Source organism: Macaca mulatta, chromosome X, assembly GCF_049350105.2.
Source record: "Macaca mulatta isolate MMU2019108-1 chromosome X, T2T-MMU8v2.0, whole genome shotgun sequence".
NCBI lineage: Eukaryota > Metazoa > Chordata > Mammalia > Primates > Cercopithecidae > Macaca > Macaca mulatta.
The window spans coordinates 158,514,900-158,536,950 of record NC_133426.1 but is presented as its reverse complement, the minus strand read 5'-3'; the positions used below and the strand labels follow the sequence as shown (position 1 = coordinate 158,536,950).

The 22,051-nt window shown below is 38.8% G+C and overlaps 1 protein-coding gene across 1 annotated transcript in view; it reads left to right on the top strand.

Moving 5' to 3' along the window:
* Positions 1-22,051, top strand: part of GABRA3 (gamma-aminobutyric acid type A receptor subunit alpha3) — a 285,447-nt gene that overhangs the window by 161,103 nt on the left and 102,293 nt on the right. The window contains exon 4 of the mRNA XM_028841928.2: positions 9,800-9,867. Coding sequence (XP_028697761.1) covers positions 9,800-9,867 — 68 coding nt within the window. The remainder of the gene's footprint in view (positions 1-9,799; positions 9,868-22,051) is intronic.

Below are 22,051 nucleotides of genomic sequence, written 5' to 3'. Positions count from 1 at the left end.
GATGTTCTTTGAAACCAATGAGAACAAAGATACAACGTAACAAAATCTCTGGGACACATTTTTTTTTTTTTTTTTTTTTTGAGACCGAGTCTCGCTCTGTCGCCCAAGCTGGAGTGCAGTGGCGCGATCCTGGCTCACTGCAAGCTCCGCCTCCTGGGTTCACGCCATTCTCCTGCCTCAGCCTCCCGAGTAGCTGGAACTACAGGCGCCCGCCACCGCGCCCGGCTCATTTTTTGTATTTTTTTAGTAGAGACGGGGACACATTTAAAGCAGTGTGCAGAGGGAAACTTATAGCACTAAATGCCCATAAGAGAAAGCAGGAAAGATCTAAAATCAACACCCTAACATCAAATTAAAAGAACTAGAGAAGCAAGAACAAACATATTCAAAAGCTGGCAGAAGGCAAGAAATAACTAAGATCAGAGCAGAACTGAAGGAGATAGAGACACAAAAAAACCCTCCAAAAAATCAATGAATCCAGTGACTGGTTTTCTGAAAAGATCAACAAAATTGATAGACCACTAGCAAGGCTAATAAAGAAGAAAAGAGAGAAGAATCAAATAGATGCAATAAAAAATGATAAAGGGGATATCACCACTGATCCCACAGAAATACAAACTACCATCAAAGAATACTATAAGCACCTCTACGCAAATAAACTAGAAAATCTAGAAGAAATGGATACATTCCTGGACACATACACCCTCCCAAAACTAAACCAGGAAGAAGTTGAATCTCTGAATAGACCAATAACAGGCTCTGAAATTGAGGCAATAATTAATAGCCTACCAACCGAAAAAAGAAGTCCAGGACCAGATGGATTCAGAGCCAAATTCTACCGGAGGTACAAAGAGGAGCTGGTACCATTCCTTTTGAAACTATTCCAATCAGTAGAAAAAGAGGGAATCCTTCCTAATTCATTTTATGAAGGCAGCATCATCTTGATATCAAAGCCTGGCAGAGACACAAGAAAAAAAGAGAATTTTAGGCCAATATCCCTGATGAACATTAATGCGAAAGTCCTCCATAAAATACTGGCAAACCGAACCCAGCAGTACATCAAAAAGCTTACCCACCATGATCAAGTCAGCTTCACCCCTGGGATGCAAGGCTCGTTCAACATACACAAATTAATAAACATAATCCATCACATAAACAGAACCAATGACAAAAACCACATGATTATCTCAATAGATGCAGAAAAGGCCTTTGACAAAATTCAACAGCCCTTCATGCTGAAAACTAAATACACTAGGTATTGATGAAATGTATCTCAAAACAATAAGAGCTATTTATGACAAACCCACAGCAAATATCATACTGAATGGGCAAAAACTGGAATTATTCCCTTTGAAAACTGGCACAAGACAGGGATGCCCTCTGCCACCACTCCTGTTCAACATAGTGTTGAAAATTCTGGCCAGGGCAGTCAGGCAAGAGAAAGAAATAAAGGGTATTCAGTTAGGAAAAGAGGAAGCCAAATTGTCCCTGATTGCAGATGACATCATTGTATATTTAGAAAATCCCATCGTCTCAGCCCCAAATCTCCTTAAGCTGATAAGCAACTTCAGCAAAGTCTCAGGATACAAAATCAATGTGCAAAAATCACAAGCATTCTTATACACCAATAGCATTCTTATACACCAATAACAGACAAACAGAGAGTCAAATCATGAGTGAACTCCCATTCACAATTGCTTTGAAGAGAATAAAACACCTAGGAATCCAACTTACAAGGGATGTGAAGGACCTCTTCAAGGAGAATTACAAACCATTGCTCAAAGAAATAAAAGAGGACACAAACAAATGGAAGAACGTTCCATGCTCATGGATAGAAAGAATCAATATCGTGAAAATGGCCATACTGCCCAAAGTAATTTATAGATTCAATGCCATCCCCATCAAGCTACCAATGACTTTCTTCACAGAATTGGAAAAAACTACTTTGCAGTTCATATGGAACCAAAAAAGAGCCTGCATTGCCAAGACAATCCTAAGCCAAAAGAAAAAAGCTGGAGGCATCATACTCCCTGACTTGAAACTATACTACAAGGCTACAGTAACCAAAACAGCATGGTACTGGTACCAAAACAGATATGTAGACCATGGAACAGAGCAGAGGCCTTAGAAATAACACCACACATCAGAAACCATCTGATCTTTGACAAACCTGACAAAAACAAGTAATGGGGAGAGAATTCCCTATTTAATAAATGGTTCTGGGAAAACTGGCTAGTGATATGTAGAAAGCTGAAATTGGATCCCTTCCTTACCCCTTATACAAAAACTAATTCAAGATTGATTAAAGACTTAAATGTTAGACCTAAAATCGTAAAAACCCTAGAAGAAAACCTAGGCAATACCATTCAGGACATAGGCATGGACAAGGACTTCATGACTAAAACACCAAAAGCAATGGCAAAATAGAAAAATGGGATCTAATTTAACTAAAGAGCTTCTGCACAGCAAAAGAAACTACCATCAGAGTGAACAGGCAACCAACAAAATGGGAGAAAATTTTTGCAATCTACCCATCTGACAAAGGGCTGATATCCAGAATCTACAAAGAACTTAAACAAATTTACAAGAAAAACACAAACAACCCCATCAAAAAGTGGGCAAAGGATATGAACATACACTTCACAAAAGAAGACATTTATACAGCCAACAGACACATGAAAAAAAATGCTCATCATCACTGGTCATCAGAGAAATGCAAATCAAAACCACAATGAGATACCATCTCACACCAGTTAGAATGGTGATCATTAAAAAGGAAAGAACAGATACTGGAGAGGATGTGGAGAAATAGGAATGCTTTTACATTGTTGATGGGAGTGTAAACTAGTTCAATCATTGTGAAAGACAGTGTGGGATTCCTCAAGGATCTAGGACTGGATATACCATTTGACCTAGCGATCCCATTACTGGGTATATACCCAAAGGATTATAAATCATGTTATTATAAAGAAACATGCACACATATGTTTATTGTGGCACTATTCACAATAACAAAGACTTGGAACCTACCCAAATGTCCACCAATGAAGGACTGGATTGAGAAAATGTGGTGTATATACACCATGGAATACGATGCAACCATAAAAAAGGATGAGTTCATGTTCTTTGCGGGAATATGGATGCAGCCGGAAACTATCATTCTTGGCAAACTATCACAAGGGCAGAAAACCAAACACCGCATGTTCTCACTCATAGGTGGGAATTGAACAATGAGAACACTTGGACACAGGGCCTGGCATGGGGTGGGGGCAGGGGGAGGGATAGCATTAGGAGAAATACCTAATGTAAATGACGAGTTAATTTGTGCAGCAAACCAACATGGCACATGTGTGCCTATGGAACAAACCTGCACGTTGTGCACATGTATCCTGGAACTTAAAGTATAATTTAAAAAGAAAGAAAGAAAAAATACAAGGTGAGCCAAAAAAAAGAGAAGGGAGACATAATCAATATAATTTGGGACATTTAGTATGGAGAGAAACAAGAAGAGCAGACAGGGGAACAAGGATCATTTTCTTTAAATCTCTGAAGCTCTTAAGTAGTACCATTCAGGACATAGGCATGGGCAAAGACTTCATGTCTAAAACACCAAAAGCAACGGCAGCAAAAGCCAAAATTGACAAATGGGATCTCATTAAACTAAAGAGCTTCTGCACAGCAAAAGAAACTACCATCAGAGTGAACAGGCAACCTACAGAATGGGAGAAAATTTTTGCAATCTACTCATCTGACAAAGGGCTAATATCCAGAACCTACAAAGAACTCAAACAAATTTACAAGAAAAAAACAAACAACCCCATCAAAAAGTGGGCAAAGGATATGAACAGACATTTCTCAAAAGAAGACATTCATACAGCCAACAGACACATGAAAAAATGCTCATCATCACTGGCCATCAGAGAAATGCAAATCAAAACCACAATGAGATACCATCTCACACCAGTTAGAATGGCAATCATTAAAAAGTCAGGAAACAACAGGTGCTGGAGAGGATGTGGAGAAATAGGAACACTTTTACACTGTTGGTGGGATTGTAAACTAGTTCAACCATTATGGAAAACAGTATGGCGATTCCTCAAGGATCTAGAACTAGATGTACCATATGACCCAGCCATCCCATTACTGGGTATATACCCAAAGGATTATAAATTATGCTGCTATAAAGACACATGCACATGTATGTTTATTGCAGCACTATTCACAATAGCAAAGACTTGGAATCAACCCAAATGTCCATCAGTGACAGACTGGATTAAGAAAATGTGGCACATATACACCATGGAATACTATGCAGCCATAAAAAAGGATGAGTTTGAGTCCTTTGTAGGGACTTGGATGCAGCTGGAATCCATCATTCTTAGCAAACTATCACAAGAACAGAAAACCAAACACCGCATGTTCTCACTCATAGGTGGGAACTGAACAATGAGATCACTCGGACTCAGGAAGGGGAACATCACACACCGGGGCCTATCATGGGGAGGGGGGAGGGGGGAGGGATTGCATTGGGAGTTATACCTGATGTAAATGATGAGTTGATGGGTGCAGCACAGCAACATGGCACAAGTATACATATGTAACAAACCTGCACGTTATGCACATGTACCCTACAACTTAAAGTATAATAATAATAAATAAATTTAAAAAAAAATTAAAAAAAAAAATCTTAAAAGGAACAGAAGGCAGACTTTGTTGTGTGGGTCCAAAGGGTAGCACTAAGATAAATGTGCATGTTTGTGCTGGGGTGGAGCAGCTAGAAATGGAAAACATATTATGAGCAATATACTCAACATAAATACAGTGATCACTTGCTGATCGGCTCTCTTTATTTATTATTTCAGATTAGCAGCAAGCAGAAGTACTATAGGATCTGGTAAATGAGTTCCCTACCAATGGGAGTCCTACTGAGGTTTAAGGGTGTGTGTGATCATGTATATGTGTACATTATGCATATATGTGCAGACCACTTAAGGATCATCCAAGCACTTCCAATACTGCAGTAAATTTGCAAAAGGAAAAAATAATTGTATTCACCTTTTGTTTCAGAAAATAACATTGGAAGGAAATTAAATCCCTGAAGCAAACAAAGAAAGAGCCAAGCAGCAACTGTAAACAGTTCTATAAAAAGAGAAGAAAAATTCCTTCTTATCTTCCATTAATTAATATTTCATATTTGTCTCTATTAAGAATTCTGTCAACAGAGGCTAGACTCTGTATATTGTGGCCCTCATGAGTTTCAGTTTAATTCACTGGCCTTTACACTTAATCAAATGAAATGGGAAACTCCTAGTCATTCCTTCACATAGAGGAGCTGAAGTGGTGAGTGGATACTGTCTTCAGTGTCTAGGACCCAGGACCTTAGACATCTGTGTGAGTTCTACCCGTTTGGCCTTATGGGTGGCTCATGTGATCTAGTCTCAGAAATAGTATTAAGCAGCAGCATTAGCTAACATGTACTAAACGCTGAATCTGTTCTAACTACTGGTCTAAATACTATCTCCTTAAATTCTCAGAGCAATTCTGAAGTATCATTATCTCAGTTTTCCAGAAGAAACAGGTACAAAGGCACACAAAGAGCAGTGGCAGAGCCTAAATCCAAACTTGGTCATGATTTTAACTACTGTATCATATTTCATCAGGGTTCTTCTCCATGTGTTGTCAGGTGCCTTGCCCCAAGACAACTCGATTTCTTAGCCAGAAAATGGGGCTAGACATCAAGGCCTAGTGGTCCCCATGTAGAACACTGGAGTCATGTCAAATATCCCTGCTTTTGCCTGGGCTTGGAGTAGAGGCCTATGGATGGTAACATAAATTCAGAGCCCTCTCTCACTTATGATACCAGGATGCAGTAACAATCCCTTTTCCACACCTGACTGCATGAAGGATTTCTGGTTGATGCAAATCTGGTGCCATTCTTATTTCTAACCTGTTCGCTTTCATTGAAAAGGCAAACATTGATTGTTAGGAAAGAAACAGTGTGGGGAACAGCAGGAAAATAATGTTGGGAAGTTTGGTCTAGTAGGTAGCTGGTCTGGTACACTGAACACCAAATCCCTTCTTCCTCCATTTCTATCCCATTTGGAAAGAGTCTGACGGGTAAGAAAATTGGAATAGAGGAAGTGGTGTTGAATGAAGAGGAGAGGAAAGAAGGATGGAAGAGAAAAAAGAAATAGAAGAAAGGTACTTAGAAGAGGATTGGAGGAGGCAATATAGATAGAAGACCTTCCTTGGTCACTTTAGAGTTAAGATTGCCATCAAGCCATCCTATCCAATAACTCTTGAGTCCCACCATAACCAGTGTATTTGTCTGTTCTCACACTGCTATGAAGAAATACCCGAGACTGGGTAGTTTTTTTTTTTTTAATTTTTTTTTTTAGCAAAGATTTAATCTTTTTTTCCTATTATACTTTAAGTTCTAGGGTACATGTGCACAACGTGCAGGTTTGTTACATATGTATACATGTGCCATGTTGGTGTGCTGCACCCATCAACTCATCAGCACCTATCAACTCGTCATTTACATCAGTTATAACTCCCAATGCCATCCCTCCCCCCTCCCACCTCCCCATAATAGGCCCCAGTGTGTGATGTTCCCCTTCCCATGTCCAAGTGATCTCATTGTTCAATTCCCACCTATGAGTGAGAACATGCGGTGTTTGGTTTTCTGTTCTTGCGAAAGTTTGCTGAGAATGATGGTTTCCAGCTGCACCCATGTCCCTACAAAGGACACAAACTCATCCTTTTTCATGGCTGCATAGTATTCCATGGCGTATATGTGCCACATTTTCTTAATCCAGTCTGTCACTGATGGACATTTGGGTTGATTCCAAGTCTTTGCTATTGTGAATAGTGCCACAATAAACATATGTTTGCATGTGTCTTTATAGCAGCATGATTTATAATCCTTTGGGTATATACCCAGTAATGCGATGGCTGGGTCATATGGTATTTCTAGTTCTAGATCCTTGAGGAATCGCCATACTGTTTTCCACAATGGTTGAACTAGTTTACAATCCCACCAACAGTGTAAAAGTGTTCCTATTTCTCCACATCCTCTCCAGCACCTGTTGTTTCCTGACTTTTTAATGATTGCCATTCTAACTGGTGTGAGATGGTATCTCATTGTGGTTTTGATTTGCATTTCTCTGATGGCCAGTGATGACAAGCATTTTTTCATGTGAGACTGGGTAATTTATAAAGAAAATAGGTTTAATTGTCTCACAGCTTTGCATGGCTTGGGAGACCTCAAGAAACTTACAATCATGGTGGAAGGCACCTCTTCACAGGGCAACAGGAGAGAGAATGAGTGCCAGCAGGGGAAATGCCAGACACTTATAAAACCATCAAATGTTATGAGATTCACTCATTATCATGAGAACAGCATGGGGAAAACCGCCCTCACGATTCAATTACCACCACCTGGTCCTGCCTTGACACATGGGAATTATGGGGATTACAATTCAAGGTGAGATTTGGAGGGGGACACAGAGTCAAACCATATCACCTATAAATTTTATAGACTTTCCCTACTATCTCTCTTCTTATCTGTAGGATGTTGGAAGTCTGCATGACTATCTTACAATTTTACAACCATATTGATGTAGAAAGTTATTCTGTATCAGCAATGTTTTTGCCTGAAATATTGGATTCAAATATAATGGTGGTTTCTTCCATTAATGAATGTATTTTGTTTTATGTATTTGGGGATAGGACAATTGGAGGTCATTATGTCACACAGTAGGTATAGGGCCTTTGCTTCTTTAGCCAATGAGCCTGGAAATGTGTCTGAAGGGAGAAACCTTAAGGGAGCATATTCTGGGTTCTGAAGTTTTGTCTCTTCTCCTTCAAGTACAGAAATAGCTCCAAAGAATCCTCTGCTCTTGATGAGACCCCAGCTATTTAAAACACAGTTCTAGTTTCAGAGACATGTTATTTTCTGATTAAACTTGGGAGTAAATTGTGTCTTTTGGTGAATTGATTATAGTGTTGATTATTATTAAATGATACTCATAGTCTCTTCTCAAAATGGGAATGTTTATGGATGAATGTATTGGCCTTAAGTATATTGAACACATAAATGCCTGAGTAGGGGCACAATATATTAAGCCTAAGGAATGGTTCTGGAAAGTGGGAAATCAACGAGAGCTAAAATACATTTGGGCCAAAACTCAGGTCTGGATGAGTACAGCTAATATGATACAGATGGAGTAGATGTGTTCCCTACCTTTCTGTGAAAGAAAAGAAATAGCACCATAAACTGCAGTAGCCAGCTCTATTATAGACATACATCAAGTCTTGTGTAGGCTTTACTCCTGTTAACTGTGTTACTAGTGTGCTCAATTCAGGTCAGCTGTGGTGGGCTGGAGTGAGACTTGTTTGGTTTACTGTAATCTTGAGGTGTCTGGTAGGCTGAAATGGGCTTTGCAAGGCTGGGATAGCCTGCCTTATCTCATGCTCCATTTGAGGTATGCAGGAATGGGTAGGCTAACTGGGCTGCAGTGGGGGTAAATAGGGCTGAAAGAAGCAGGAAAAGAGAAACTCAGTAGTGGAAAAACTTCACTTCTCTGGGTAACTGCTGTTCTGGATGTTTTTGTCTCCCCACAATCTGTATGCTGCAATTTATGTGATAGTACTAAGAGTTGAGGCCTTTAGAAGGCGATTAGGTCAGGAGGGCTCCACCCTCATGATTGGTATTAGTGCTCTTATAAAAGAAGCTTGAGCAAGCTCCCTAGCCCCTTCCATCATGTGAGGACATGGAAGTCACCATCTATGAGGAATGGACCCTCACCAGACACTGAATCTGCTGGTGCCTTGATCGAAGACTTCCCAGACTCCAGAACTGTGAGCAATGAATTTATGTTCTTTATAAATTACCCAGTCTGAGGTATTTTGTTGTAACAGCCTGAATGGACTAAGACAGTATTAATTTCCAATTTGGCAAATATGCGATGTGTGATGAGATTAATCCATTCATGCAAAACTTGACGTTTAATGAGCACCATCTGAGTAATAAACCTTTCAGAAGTTCTTGGGTTAGGTGGGAAGATTGACAAGTAAAACAAATGGTTACAGTGAAGGAAAATCAATGCAAAGAGTGTATCAAATGATATCAATTATCTCCAAATATGGGACACTTAAGCCCCCAAAAGATTATTTCTCAGTCATGCAAAGTCTATTGTGGATCCAGGCAACTCTCCAGGGCAGTGGGTCCTCCATATATTAGCTCATCATTCCAGACTTTTTCAGTTTTATTGTAGCACCACATCAATGTGTTTTTATGATCATCATGGCATGGAGGGTCTTACATTAGACATTAATTGTTCCAGCCATGAGACACACATATTACTTTCTCCCACAGCCAGAACCATTCCTATTGCCCCTCTCTACTTTAAAAAGGCAGGGGAGTGGAAGCACAATCATCCTATCTTCCTAGAAGTGGAAGAGTGTTGGATATTGCAACATTTGTAACCTACTACAGGTAAGGGTAAGCCCAGTGAGAGCTCAGCTCCTGTGAATGTCAGGGATCTCTAAGGGCCCTATCTAAACTTTGTTGTTTTGGTATTCTGCTGTCATTTTCAATGATATCTAAAGGGATAGACTTTGAATCTGTACCCAGCATGTTCCCTGTGAAGAGATAGCACAGATGAGAAGTTTTTGAGGGGTTTTCCTTTCTCAGAAGGAGTAAGTTGGCTGTCATTCAGAGTACTGCACTGGACTCTCTCTGAGCTAAGACAAAAACCTTTCCTGACACTCTGCTTTTCTACTTTCTTTCACGCAGATGCAGTGACTGAAGTGAAGACTGACATCTACGTGACCAGTTTTGGCCCTGTGTCAGACACTGACATGGTAAGTTCTTGCAAAGTTAAATGTAAAAGAGGATGCACTAGACCAAAGAAAATAAATTGGAGCTTTCCTAAGGCAGGGCCTTGTAGCTATATTCTAAGGAGTGGTCTTTTCTCATACGAATTTCCTACCCTCGCCACCCTACATTTAGCCAAATCCATCTTTGCCCTGCTCTCCTCACCTATTCACATGTAATATATACAACCCTTTCAGGGGTGCCCTTATCTTTCTCCCACGACACATCGTTCAAAACTTGGTTTGGCTCCCTATCCTCAATTAAACCTTCCCTGACTTCTCCCTTCACACTCTGCTGGCACCACACATACTGGTACAGATAGGTCATATTAGGAGAGAATTGTGGTGGGGATTCTCAGTAAAGCAGCTTAGTAAAACAGACTTTCAAGAAGTCTGTTCCTTGCAACTGGGCTTCATCCACTAGGGACATGGACTGGCCAAAATGATACAAATAGTTTGGAGAAAGAATCTAAATCACTTCTGGAAACTATTCTTTGTACAGATTTGGGCATGGAGAGAGTTTCACTGCAGACTCAAAAAGGGACAGGGCAGGGCACAGCAGAGCTAGCAAAAGGTGGCCCCTTTTCTCACCATTATCCATTGTCTTCAAAACAAAGAATACAGTGGAGAGTTGAAGCAGAAGGCCCCACTCAAATAGATAACCTATCAATATATAGTGAGTATCAAATATTCAACTGAATAATTATGATTTAGAGACACAAAGAAGCTATTATCTGCTTTGTATACCTGGCCATTATTAGATGCTCAATAAGTTTTTGTTGAATGACTGACTTTGTGTTGCAAATAAAAATCCTAGTATCAGGGAAAATATATTTGAAGATAATGAAATGCCCATGTTCACTACTTAGAGTTTTTTCTGTATGTCTATTTTCAGTGGAACTACTACTTGGCAGGGGACAAAGCTTCTTTCCACCTGTTGGACTAACACAAACAGTTGTATAGGGAAGTGGTAGAGGTTTTCTTATAGGTAATGCAGAGCCATTGGGTAGATTTTGTTAGGACAGTAAAAATATATGTGTTGTTTTGGAATGATTGATCTGGTGATCTGTGCAGGATGGAGTACAAAGGGGAAAAGTCTGGAGCCTGACAGTTGATTTAGGCCTGTTGATTTTACATGACTCTTCAATCAGCTGCAAGATCTAGGAGTCAGTTGGAAATGCTGGCTAGTTCTCAGGAGAAGAAATAATCAGTATGTGAATGTTTGGAAGTCCAGGCATGGGTAAAGGAGAGGTCTGAACCTTGTCTTTCAAGTGTAGAATAAAGAGAAGGGTACATTAGACTTCCTTTGAACTCCTCTAGGGCAAGTACCAAGTTTCCATGGCTTCCCTGGCACTTAACAGCATTTGACACACAGGGAGAGCTCATTAAGGGGTATGTATGATATGAGGAATGGAGGAGATGGCTCTTTCTTAGGGATAGCAAGAAAGCCTGTATGTCTTCCTTACCCTCTGTCAACTTGTTGACTAGTAATTCCCACAGGCATGTGTTAAAATCCAGGCATGTGTTAAAATTGTTGCCGGTTGATCATTCAACAAGCACTCCTTAGGAGCCCATCTGTGCATTAAAGGGCCCTAGGAAGCTCTATATTCAGAGATCTCACAGGCCATTGGAAACAACCATACTCACTAGGTGTATGTAGCTCTTTTTCTATTGTTGGGAATTAATTAGGATGTTTATTAAAAAGATAAATGAAGTGGCTCTTCACACACACATACACTCACTCACTCATTTTCATTCATGCACCAACAACCACAAATAACATTCAGACAAATATACATACACATAACAAATACATATAGGGTACACAGCCCACACACTATTCTAGGAATTCTATAGACACACACAGGCAAATAGATACCTAAACCCAGGCATACCAGAGAAGGACACACACAGTCCCTGTTCCAGCCAGCTCCTCACTCTGCTGCTTCCTCATCATAGCAGGTGTGTATGGGTGTGCCCAGGCTCTGGAGACATTTCTAAAAATTGGAACTTTCTGTCTATCTCTCTTGAAATTTCATGTTAAATTGCTTGTTTGTTCTTATTCTACATTATTTAGCTGAAGCAACAGAATGGCACCTTCCTGATACAGAGGGCAGAGTTTGATCAAATGAATTTCACATTATTTTTAGCTGCATGTCCATCCTGTCACAAGGCAGAATAACTACAATCACTCTGGCTAAAAAGCATATTTAGGGTGTTTTGAGAAATGTTTTTTTTTTGTACTACTAAGTAGATTGTTCAATTGATCCCAGGGTCAGGGATGCATTTGGGTAAAACATTAGGCAGTCTTCTGACTTTGGCAACTAGTTTCACCAAGAATGCAGGCTCCCCTGAGACCACAGACTACTTGGAAAAGTTGATGAAAATATGGGCTGCCTGGATTCTTTGCTCATTTCCAGGAAAAGAGGGAGTTTTGGCCCAAAATGCTTTCCTAAGGAAATAGAGGCAGTCTTTTGTTCATAAAGGGGGAAATTATGCTGCCACTTTGAACATTGACATACCACCACCCATAATATTTTACACCCACTACATTCCTTGGCCAAATACTGGCCCTTACAGACACAGCTTCTCAGCATTTTTGACAAAAGCTCCATGAAGGTATAAGCCATGTCTGTTTTGTTCATCCCAATACCATAAATGTCTGACTCAGTGTTTGGTACATGGTAAACTCCCAACTTTTTATTAAGTGCAAGAATAAATGAGATGGAACAAATCAAATTTGAGGGAAAAATAATGACTGTGTTCCTCCACTTAGCTGAAAAATTTTCAAAGACAGAAAACATGTCAGGGACATCTCTGTTTCTCCAGTATTTAGCACAGAACCTGACAGAGGTCCTCTGTATGTGTTTGTTGAGATGATATTAAACATTAGTTGCAAGCCTTTCAGATAAAGAGTGAAAATAGCTTTCCTCAGGAGACAATGGTGATTATTAAGACTGGTGAGTCAATGATTGATGACTCCAAGCTTCAGCTACTAGGTTTGGTGGCTTCTCCACTCATGAAAATAAGGAACTATGACAGCAGGGAACTGAGCAAAGATGAAAGCTAAACATTGGTAGATGTTTCTAAGGAGAAAGTCAGAAGGAAAAAAAAAAAGAAATTTAATTCAGGGTACAAGAGATAAGTTGAAAAATGGTTGCCCTGGCAGTTTCACAGGCTCGTGGTGAGGGTTGTGTTATTCATTTGCAACAAATTGAGCTTCCTGGTCACACAAAGCATCATAGCTCCTCAGTAGTAATGCCAATCCTGTATCCACGATCTCCTAGGAGAGAATCAGAACAAAAAAGACTATCCCAATTTGAGTGAACTGGGGCCATGCAACCTTCTATAATTATCTATTATTAGGAGAGTTTAGACCATTTTCTCCATCAGATGCATAGGAAGAGGGTGAAAGTGGCAATAAGAGAAAGGTTGCAAAGAATCAGAATGCAGAGAGAGTGGGCAAGTGGCTTAGGAATATAATTCTAGGCATATTGTTGGTCACTGGAAAGGAAAGCAGAAAGTAACAGCTGAGAAAAACATTGGCTGCTCTTCTATCTGGTCCAAATTCCCTTCTGACTTAGCTTCCATCCTAGCTCTCAAGATCCTAAGGCTCCAGGCACTGCTCCACCTTCTCTTCTAGTCCTTGAGCATGTCAGAGGTGCAGGAACCCAAGGTCCCGTGGTATGTAATCAACAAATATTTATCTGAACTATACCAAGAAAACTAGTGAGAAAATAAAGAGGGAAAAGAGGAGTAATGTTAGGAGAGTAAGGGAGATAATAACTGGGAAACTTAAAATGCCAATTTTAGGTATTATTAACCTCACCCTCTCCCCAGAAACATTTTGCTTAGATCCCACTAGGTGCCAGCTAGTGCCACTAGTGTCAGCTGCCACGGAGAAATTTTCTGGGATATACAGTGGACAATCAGGTAATAGTGCAAGTATACAATACAATGAAAGAACTAACCATCCAGCTTAATGAGCAAAATAAAATGGAATCCTGGGAAATAAGAACACAGAAGAGAACATTATAGTAATAATTCTAGATAACAGATTCATATAACATTATGATATGACAACTGCTTATGAAAATTATGCAGTTATCCTAGTATCCAAACACCATGCAGAAAAAAAAAATTGTGTTAATTAAAAGGACAGTAGCACAGGGATCTCTTTCTTGGTGGCAGTAGACTTGAAATTATTTTACCTGTTTTCTCTCTAGTAGTGGAAAAAGTAGCTATGTCTACTTCAAGTTCTCCCTTACTGGCAGTCTGAGGCCCAGACTGGATGAGAATCTTTGTCTATTTTAGGCTTTCAATTTATTCTTATTCCATAGGATATGGCATTTCCAGATGCAATATAGAAAGGAATCCATGTCCTTGAGCTTTTTCTAGGAGTCTATGACCAGGAATCTCCTTGGATATTTTTATGTAACATGAACAGCCAGGACATATAAACAATGCCAGTAAGACTATTTCATGGGCTAAATACATCTGAAATCAGGATATCGATTATGTTTCTTCAAAATAGGGAATGATGAAGAGAAGGCGAAGAGCAGAGGAAAGATGGAATGGCCAAAATAAAAGGGAGTGGCCCTTGTAATGGGAAAATGGCAAGGCCTTCATTGTAATGCAGTTAAAAGTACCTTGGCCCCATACACTGCTAAAGCTGAATAAACTTTGCAGGCTTTATCTGGGAGCCTGCTTTGACACATAGAACAGTGTTAGAGAGTCGAAGCCATTCAAGCTCTAACAAGACAGAAATGCTTCCCCAAGAACTAAGTGTCATCTCTGCCCTGTGTAGAAAATGTATTAAGTGTCTTTCCCAGGAGGCAGACTTAGGCTTATTATCTGGAAGATGTGATTTAAATGCCTCACAAAACAACAGAATTCATTTGTCAATTCGTAGGCAGTCATCCTTGGAGCATATACAAGGGATCAATTTTCAGGGAAGGAATTGATTACATTTCTAGAATGGTTAGGTCAAAATCTGATTGCTTTTGGCCAAAGGTCATGGAATACTTGAGGGGCAAATAATCACCTTGTGATTTTCCTCAGTAGTTTTGACTGTGTAGAGAAAATTTCCTAGAGTATACAGTGGACAATCAGGTAACGGTGCAAGTATACAATACAATAAAAGAACTAACCATCTAGCTTAATGAGAGAAATAAAATAGAAGCCTGGGAAATAACACAGAAAAAGACATTATAGTAATCATTCTAGACAACAGATTCAGATAACATACATTCTGATATGACAACTACTTATGAAAATTATGCAGTTATCCTAGTATCCAAACACCATGAAGAAAAAAAAACCTGTTAATTAAAAGGACAGTAGCACAGGGATCTCTTTCCTGGGTGGCAGTAGACTTGAAATTATTATACCTGTTTCCTCTCTAGTACTGGAAAAAGTAGCTAGGTCTACTTCAAATTCTCCCTTACTGGCAGTCTGAGGCACAGACTGGATGAAAATCTTTGTCATTTTATGCCGTCAATTTCTCTCTGTAGAGAAAAAATAAATATGATCATCCAACATTTTAAAATCTTAAAAATGTGCCGTATGTCTTCTTATGGCATATTATCTAAAAAATAATATTTAAAGATACAAGAAAAGTTACTTGTGTACCTTACCCTGATACCATTTCTCTGTTTCCCTCCCTCCTCAAAGATATTCACAACCATGAAGTTGCTTTTGTCTTTTTGTCATTTATATGCATATGTTATAAATAAGAATGTATATATCACATACATTCATAAATAACAAATAATTTTGTATTTTGAAACTTTTATATAAAACTCATCCATAGTATGTGTATCATTTTACAACTTATTTTTTACCATGTATTAAAAGCTCTACTTTTTAATGTATTTTACTCTAATTCATTTATTTTAACTATCAAAGATTATTATATTGTATGAATATGTATTCATACATTCATCCATTCTGTTGTTAATGTGTATTTGGGCTGTTTCCTTTTTTGGCTATTAAAAAGCAGTAATACAACAAACATTCTTGTACACGTATTTTTGTGAACATTTTTTAGTTTCTTTAGGATGTGTACCTAAAGATAAAATTTGTGGTTTGTTAGGGCTTGCACATTTTTACCTTTTTTCAGTTTAGGGCCAAATACTCTTATGATGAATCGTATCAATTTATAATCCCAATAGCAGTGTGTGAGAGCTCAATTTCTCTGCACTTTTGCTAATGTTTTGTATTGTTATACTTTATTTTTGACACTGTGATGGGTATAACATGGTATCTAATTTATTTTGTTTGCATTTTTCTGATTACCTTTGAGGTTTAAGCATCTTTTTATATGTTTAGTAATCAATCTGTACCACTAAAGACAAGATGGCTTTGCCACCACCTTGTTTATTGTCTATGTCTTTTGAATCAGCAAAAGTATAAACTCTAGGCGACACTGTTTCTTCATATTGCCACTTTTGTATTAAAGTTTCCTGTGGGCTGTGTGTGTGTGTGTTTAATAATGAATGTATTTGAAATTTTTTAACTCTTCCTTTGGCCTGTATTAAGATGATTGCATGAATTTTCTCCTCTAATCTGTTAATGTTATTAATTAATTACATCAATAGATTTCCTAATGTTAGGCCATCTTTTCATTCCTTAAAAAAATATGATTTTACAGGGAGGTATAACTTTTTATATATTTTTAAGTTAGTTTTACTATTATTTTATTCTTAGTATTTGTGTGTATGTTCATAAGTATTCCCAAATTAACTGTCTCTCATTCATATCTATCCATCTATAGGTATCCTATAAATATATATATAATTTATTTACAGGATATAAATTATTTACTTATTTTGAGACAGAATATTGCTCTGTTGCCCAGGCTGGAGTGCAGTTGCATGATCTCAGCTCACTGCAACTTCTGCCTCCCAGGTTCAAGCAATTCTCCTGCCTCAGCCTCCCCAGTAGCTAGGATTACAGGCACGCGCCACCAAACCCGGCTAATTTTTGTAGTTTTTAGTAGAGACAGGGTTTCACCATGTTGGCCAGGCTGGCTGGTCTCGAACTCCTGACCTCGTGATCTGCCTGCCTCAGCCTCCCAAAGTGCTGGGATTACAGGTATGAGCCACCACACCCAACCTTAGTTTTTTTTAATTTAAAATAAATATGTAAATATATATATACTTTATATTTAAAGCAAATAAGTAAATATATTTATTTTAGGTTTAAATTAAATAATATAGAATTATAAATGTATACATTTATCATACATATGAATATATTTCTATAAATATATTTATATCATATAAATAAATATATATGTAAAACATATGCCACACACACACACACACACACACCCCAAAGTAGAATAAACAGTGTAATTGGGCTCCATGTACCCATATTCTTACCCCTACCCATAACAATTCTCCCTGTCTTGTTTTCTCGATTAAACTTATCAGAAATTTTCTGTATCATTAGTGTTTTCTTTTTTTTTTTTTTTTTGAGACGGAGTCTCGCTCTGTCGCCCAGGCTAGAGTGCAGTGGCCAGATCTCAGCTCACTGCAAGCTCCGCCTCCCGGGTTCCCGCCATTCTCCTGCCTCAGCCTCCCGAGTAGCTGGGACCACAGGCGCCGCCACCTCGCCCGGCTAATTTTTTGTGTTTTTAGTAGAGACGGGGTTTCGCCGTGTTAGCCAGGATGGTCTCGATCTCCTGACCTTGTGATCCGCCCGTCTCGGCCTCCCAAAGTGCTGGGATTACAGGCTTGAGCCACCGCGCCTGGCCCATCATTAGTGTTTTCAAAGTAACCTTATTTTTGTTTTGTTCATCATCTGTATTATTTATTTTTGTTTTCTGTTTCACTGATTTTTTGCTCTTATTTGGATCATCTCTTTCTTTACTTTCCTTGGGGTATTCTGTGGTCCTTTTGGTTTCCTGAGGTAGATTAACTTATTGGTTTTCCTTTTCCTTAAAGGCTATCTTTAAGGCATCTTTATGGATATCAATTTCCCTCGAAGCATCACTTTAAGAGCCCCAAACAAGATTTCATATGTAAACATTTTCACTATTGTTCACTTCTAAAGATTTTCAAATATCCTTTAAGGTTTCTTTTTTGTTTCTTGAAATTTGTTTAGTGTTTTTCAATTTCCAACTATAAAATTTTTTGTTATTGATTCTTAATTTAATGCCTCATATTGAAAGAGAATGGTCTGTAGGATGTAAAACCTTTTCGTGTTTCTTGAGATTTGCCCTGTATCTTAGCACATGGTCATTTTTTTTGTCAGGGGTGGGGTGGGAAGTAAATGTGCTGTGTGTGTTTTACTTGGTGTTAAGTAGATAAGTTTATGAGTGTTTATTAGCTCATCCTTACCAACTGGGTTGTTCTATTTTTTTAAATTTATAAATTATTGGTCTGATTGGTCTTTCACTTATTGTGAGTCTAAAGGTTTGTTGATTTTTCCTTGTAATTCAATTTTTTGCAGTAGATATTTTGAGTGCCTGTTACTGAAACATACAAAGTTAGAGTTGTTACATTTTCCACTCAAGATACTCCATTTGTTAGTGTAATTATATTTTATCTCAAAGAGGATTTTTTAATATGCCCTTTTGTTTGTACTTAACAGCTCTATCTTTATGTTTATGATTTTCCCACACACATATTTGTGCATCACAATACTTTCAAACCTTCTGTGTTTTTATGTCTTTAGATGTGTCTCTTGTATGTACATAGCATATAGCCACATTGTGTTTCCTTCAGTAATATTTATTTATCTATTTTACTTATTGAAGTAATATAATACATATACACTTTACCATCTTTACCATTTTGAGTGTATAATTCGGTGGTAATAAATACCTTCATGTTCTTTTTCGTCCTGTAATCCCTCCTCCCTACTACCCTCCCCCTGCTCTACTAATCATCATTCTACTCTCTATCATTAGATCAAATTTTTAGCTCCTACATAGAAGTGAGAATATGCAATATTTGTCTTTCTGTGATTACTGTATTTTACATAATATAATGACCTTCAGTTCCATTCAAGTTTCTGCAAATGGCAGGATGATTTCATTATATTTAAGGCTGAATGGTATTTCATTACATATTCTACCATATTTTCTTTATCCATTCATCCATTGATGGGCACTTAGGTCAATGCCGTATTATGGCTATTGTGAATAGTGCTGCAATCAACATGGGAGGGCAGGTAGCTCTTGAACATACTGATTTCCTTTCTTTTTGATATGTACCCAGTAGTGGATTTGCAGGATCATATGGTAGTTCTATCTTTAGTATTCTGAGGAATCTCCATACTGTTCTCCATGGTGGTTATACTAATTTACATTTCCACCAACAGTGTATAAGCTTTCCCTTTTACCACATCCTTGCAAGCATATGTAATTGCCTGTCTTTCAGATAAAAGCCATTTTAACTGAGATGAGATGATATCTCATTGTGGTTTTGTTTTGCATTTCCCTGATGATTAGTGATGTTGAGCATTTTTCATATACCTGTTGGGCATTTGTATGTCTTCTTTTTTTTTTTTTTCATGAGTCATTCATAGCAAGCATTTATTTAACTCTGATTACAGTAACAAACTCACAAATTTCTTGGGACTTACATGCAATTTTGATTAATTTATATTTAATAAAACTGATTTGTCATTCTTAGTAATAATAACCTGAAGTACTTATATGTGCCAGGCATCAAAAAAAGGTTAAATCATTTTCCCAATATCATATAACACATAATTGTTGACCAAGAATCAAATGTGGTTTGATTTTAATCCAAAGCCTGTGCTCTTGACCGTGATGCTATGATTCTTCACAGAGCAAATCTGCCTTCTTGTTTAATTCTTGCAAGAAGCAAAGATTAATCTGCCCAAAACCACATGAAAGATGGTCACTTAATTTATTTTTTTAAATTTTTTTAAAATTTATTTATTGATTTTTTTAAAATTAATTAATTAATTAATTAATTTTTTATTATTATTATACTTTAAGTTCTAGGGTACATGTGCATAATGTGCAGGTTTGTTACATATGTATACTTGTGCCATGTTGCTGTGCTGCACCCATCAACTCGCAGCTGGAAACCATCATTCTTAGCAAACTATTGCAAGAACAGAAAACCAAACACCGCATGTTCCCACTCATAGGTGGGAACTGAACAATGAGATCACTTGGACTCGGGAAGGGGAACATCACACACCGGGGCCTATCATGGGAAGGGCGGAGGGGGGAGGGGGGAGGGATTGCATTGGGAGTTATACCTGATGTATGTCTTCTTTAGAGAAATGTCTATTCAGAACTTTTGCCCATTTTAAAGCAGGATTATTTATTTATTTATATTTTCTATTGAGTTTTTTGAGTGGCTTGTATCTTCTGGTTGTTAATCCCTTGTCAGATGATGTATTAGTTCATTCTCCCACTGCTATAAAGAACTGCCCAAGATTGGGTAATTTATAAAGGAAAAAGGTTTAATTGACTCACAATTCCACATGACAAAGCAGAAGGGAAAGTAAGCACATCCCTCTTCACATAGTTGCAGGGACAGAAGTGCTAAGTAAAGGGGGAAAAGCCCCTTATAAAACTATCAAATCTCATGAGAACTCATTCACTATCATGAGAACAGTGTAAGGATACCTGCCCCGCTGATTCAATTTCCTCCCACCAGGTCCCTCCCACGACACATGGGGATTATGAAAACTACAATGCAAGATGAGATTTGGATGGAGACGCAGCCATACCATATCATTTCACCCCGGCCCCTCCCAAATCTTATGTCCTCACATGTCAAAACACAATCATGCCTTTTCAACAGTCCCCCAAATTCCTAACCTATTCCAGCATTAACTCAAAAGTCCAAGTCCAAAGTCTCATCTGAGACAAGGCAAATCCTTTCCACCTATGAGCCTGTAAAATTGAAAGCAAGTTAATTACTTTCTAGATACAATGGGGGTACAGGGCTGGGTAAATACACCCATTCCAAATGGGAGAAATTGGCCAAATTGGCTACAGGCCCCATGCATGTCCAAAATCCAATAGGGCAGTCATTAAATCTTAAAGTTCCAAAATGATCTCCTTTGAATTCATGTCTCATATATAGGCCATGCTGATGCGAGAGGTAGGCTCCCACAGCCTTGGGCAGTTCCACCCTTGTGGCTTTGCAGGGTACAGTCCCCCTCCCAGCTGCTTTCACAGGCTGGCATCGAATGTCTGCAACTTTTCCAGGTACATGATGTAAGCTGTCTGTGAGTCTACCATTCTGGGGTCTGCAGGATGCTGGCCCTCTTCTCACAGCTCCACTAGGCAGTACCCCAGTGGGGACCTGTGTGTGGGATCCAACTCGACCATTTCCCTTTCACCCCACCCTAGCACAGGTTCTCCATGAAGGCTCTACCACTGCAGCAAACTTCTGCCTAAGGAGTTTCCATATATCCTCTGAAATCTAGATGGAGGTTCCCAAACCTCAATTCTTGACTTTTGTGCACCTGCAGGCTCAACATCACATGGAAGCTGCCAAGACTTGGGGGCTGCACCCTCCAAAGCAATGGCCCGAGCTATACCTTGGCCCTTTTTAGACACAGCTGGAGTGGTTGGGAGGCAGGGCACCAAGTCTCGAGACTGCATACAGCAGAGGGGCCCTGGACCTGGTCCAGGAAACCATTTTTCCTTCATAAGCCTCTGGGCCTGTGATGGGAGGGGCTGCCACAAAGGTCTCTGATATGCCCTGGAAATATTTTCCCCATTGTCTTGGCAATTAGCATTCGATTCCTCATTACTTACACAAATTTCTGCAGCCAGCTTGAATTTCTCCCCAGAAAACGGGTTTTTCTTTTCTATCACATGTTCAGGCTGCAAGTTTTCCAATCTTCTACGCTCTGCTTCCTCTTGAACACTTTGCTGCTTAGAAATGTCTTCTGCCAGATACAGTAAATCATCTTTCTCAAGTTCAAAGTTCCACAGATCTCTAGGGCAGGGGCAAAATACCACCAGTCTCTTTGCTAAAGCATAGCAAGAATTATCTTTATTCCAGTTCCCCCCAAGTTTCTCAACCCCATCTGAGACCATATCAATCTGAACTTTATTGTCCGTATCATTATCAGCATTTTGATCCAAGCCATTCAAGAAGTCTCTAGGAGGCCAGGTGCATTGGCTCATGCCTGTAATCCCAGCGCTTTAGGAGGCCTAGGTGGG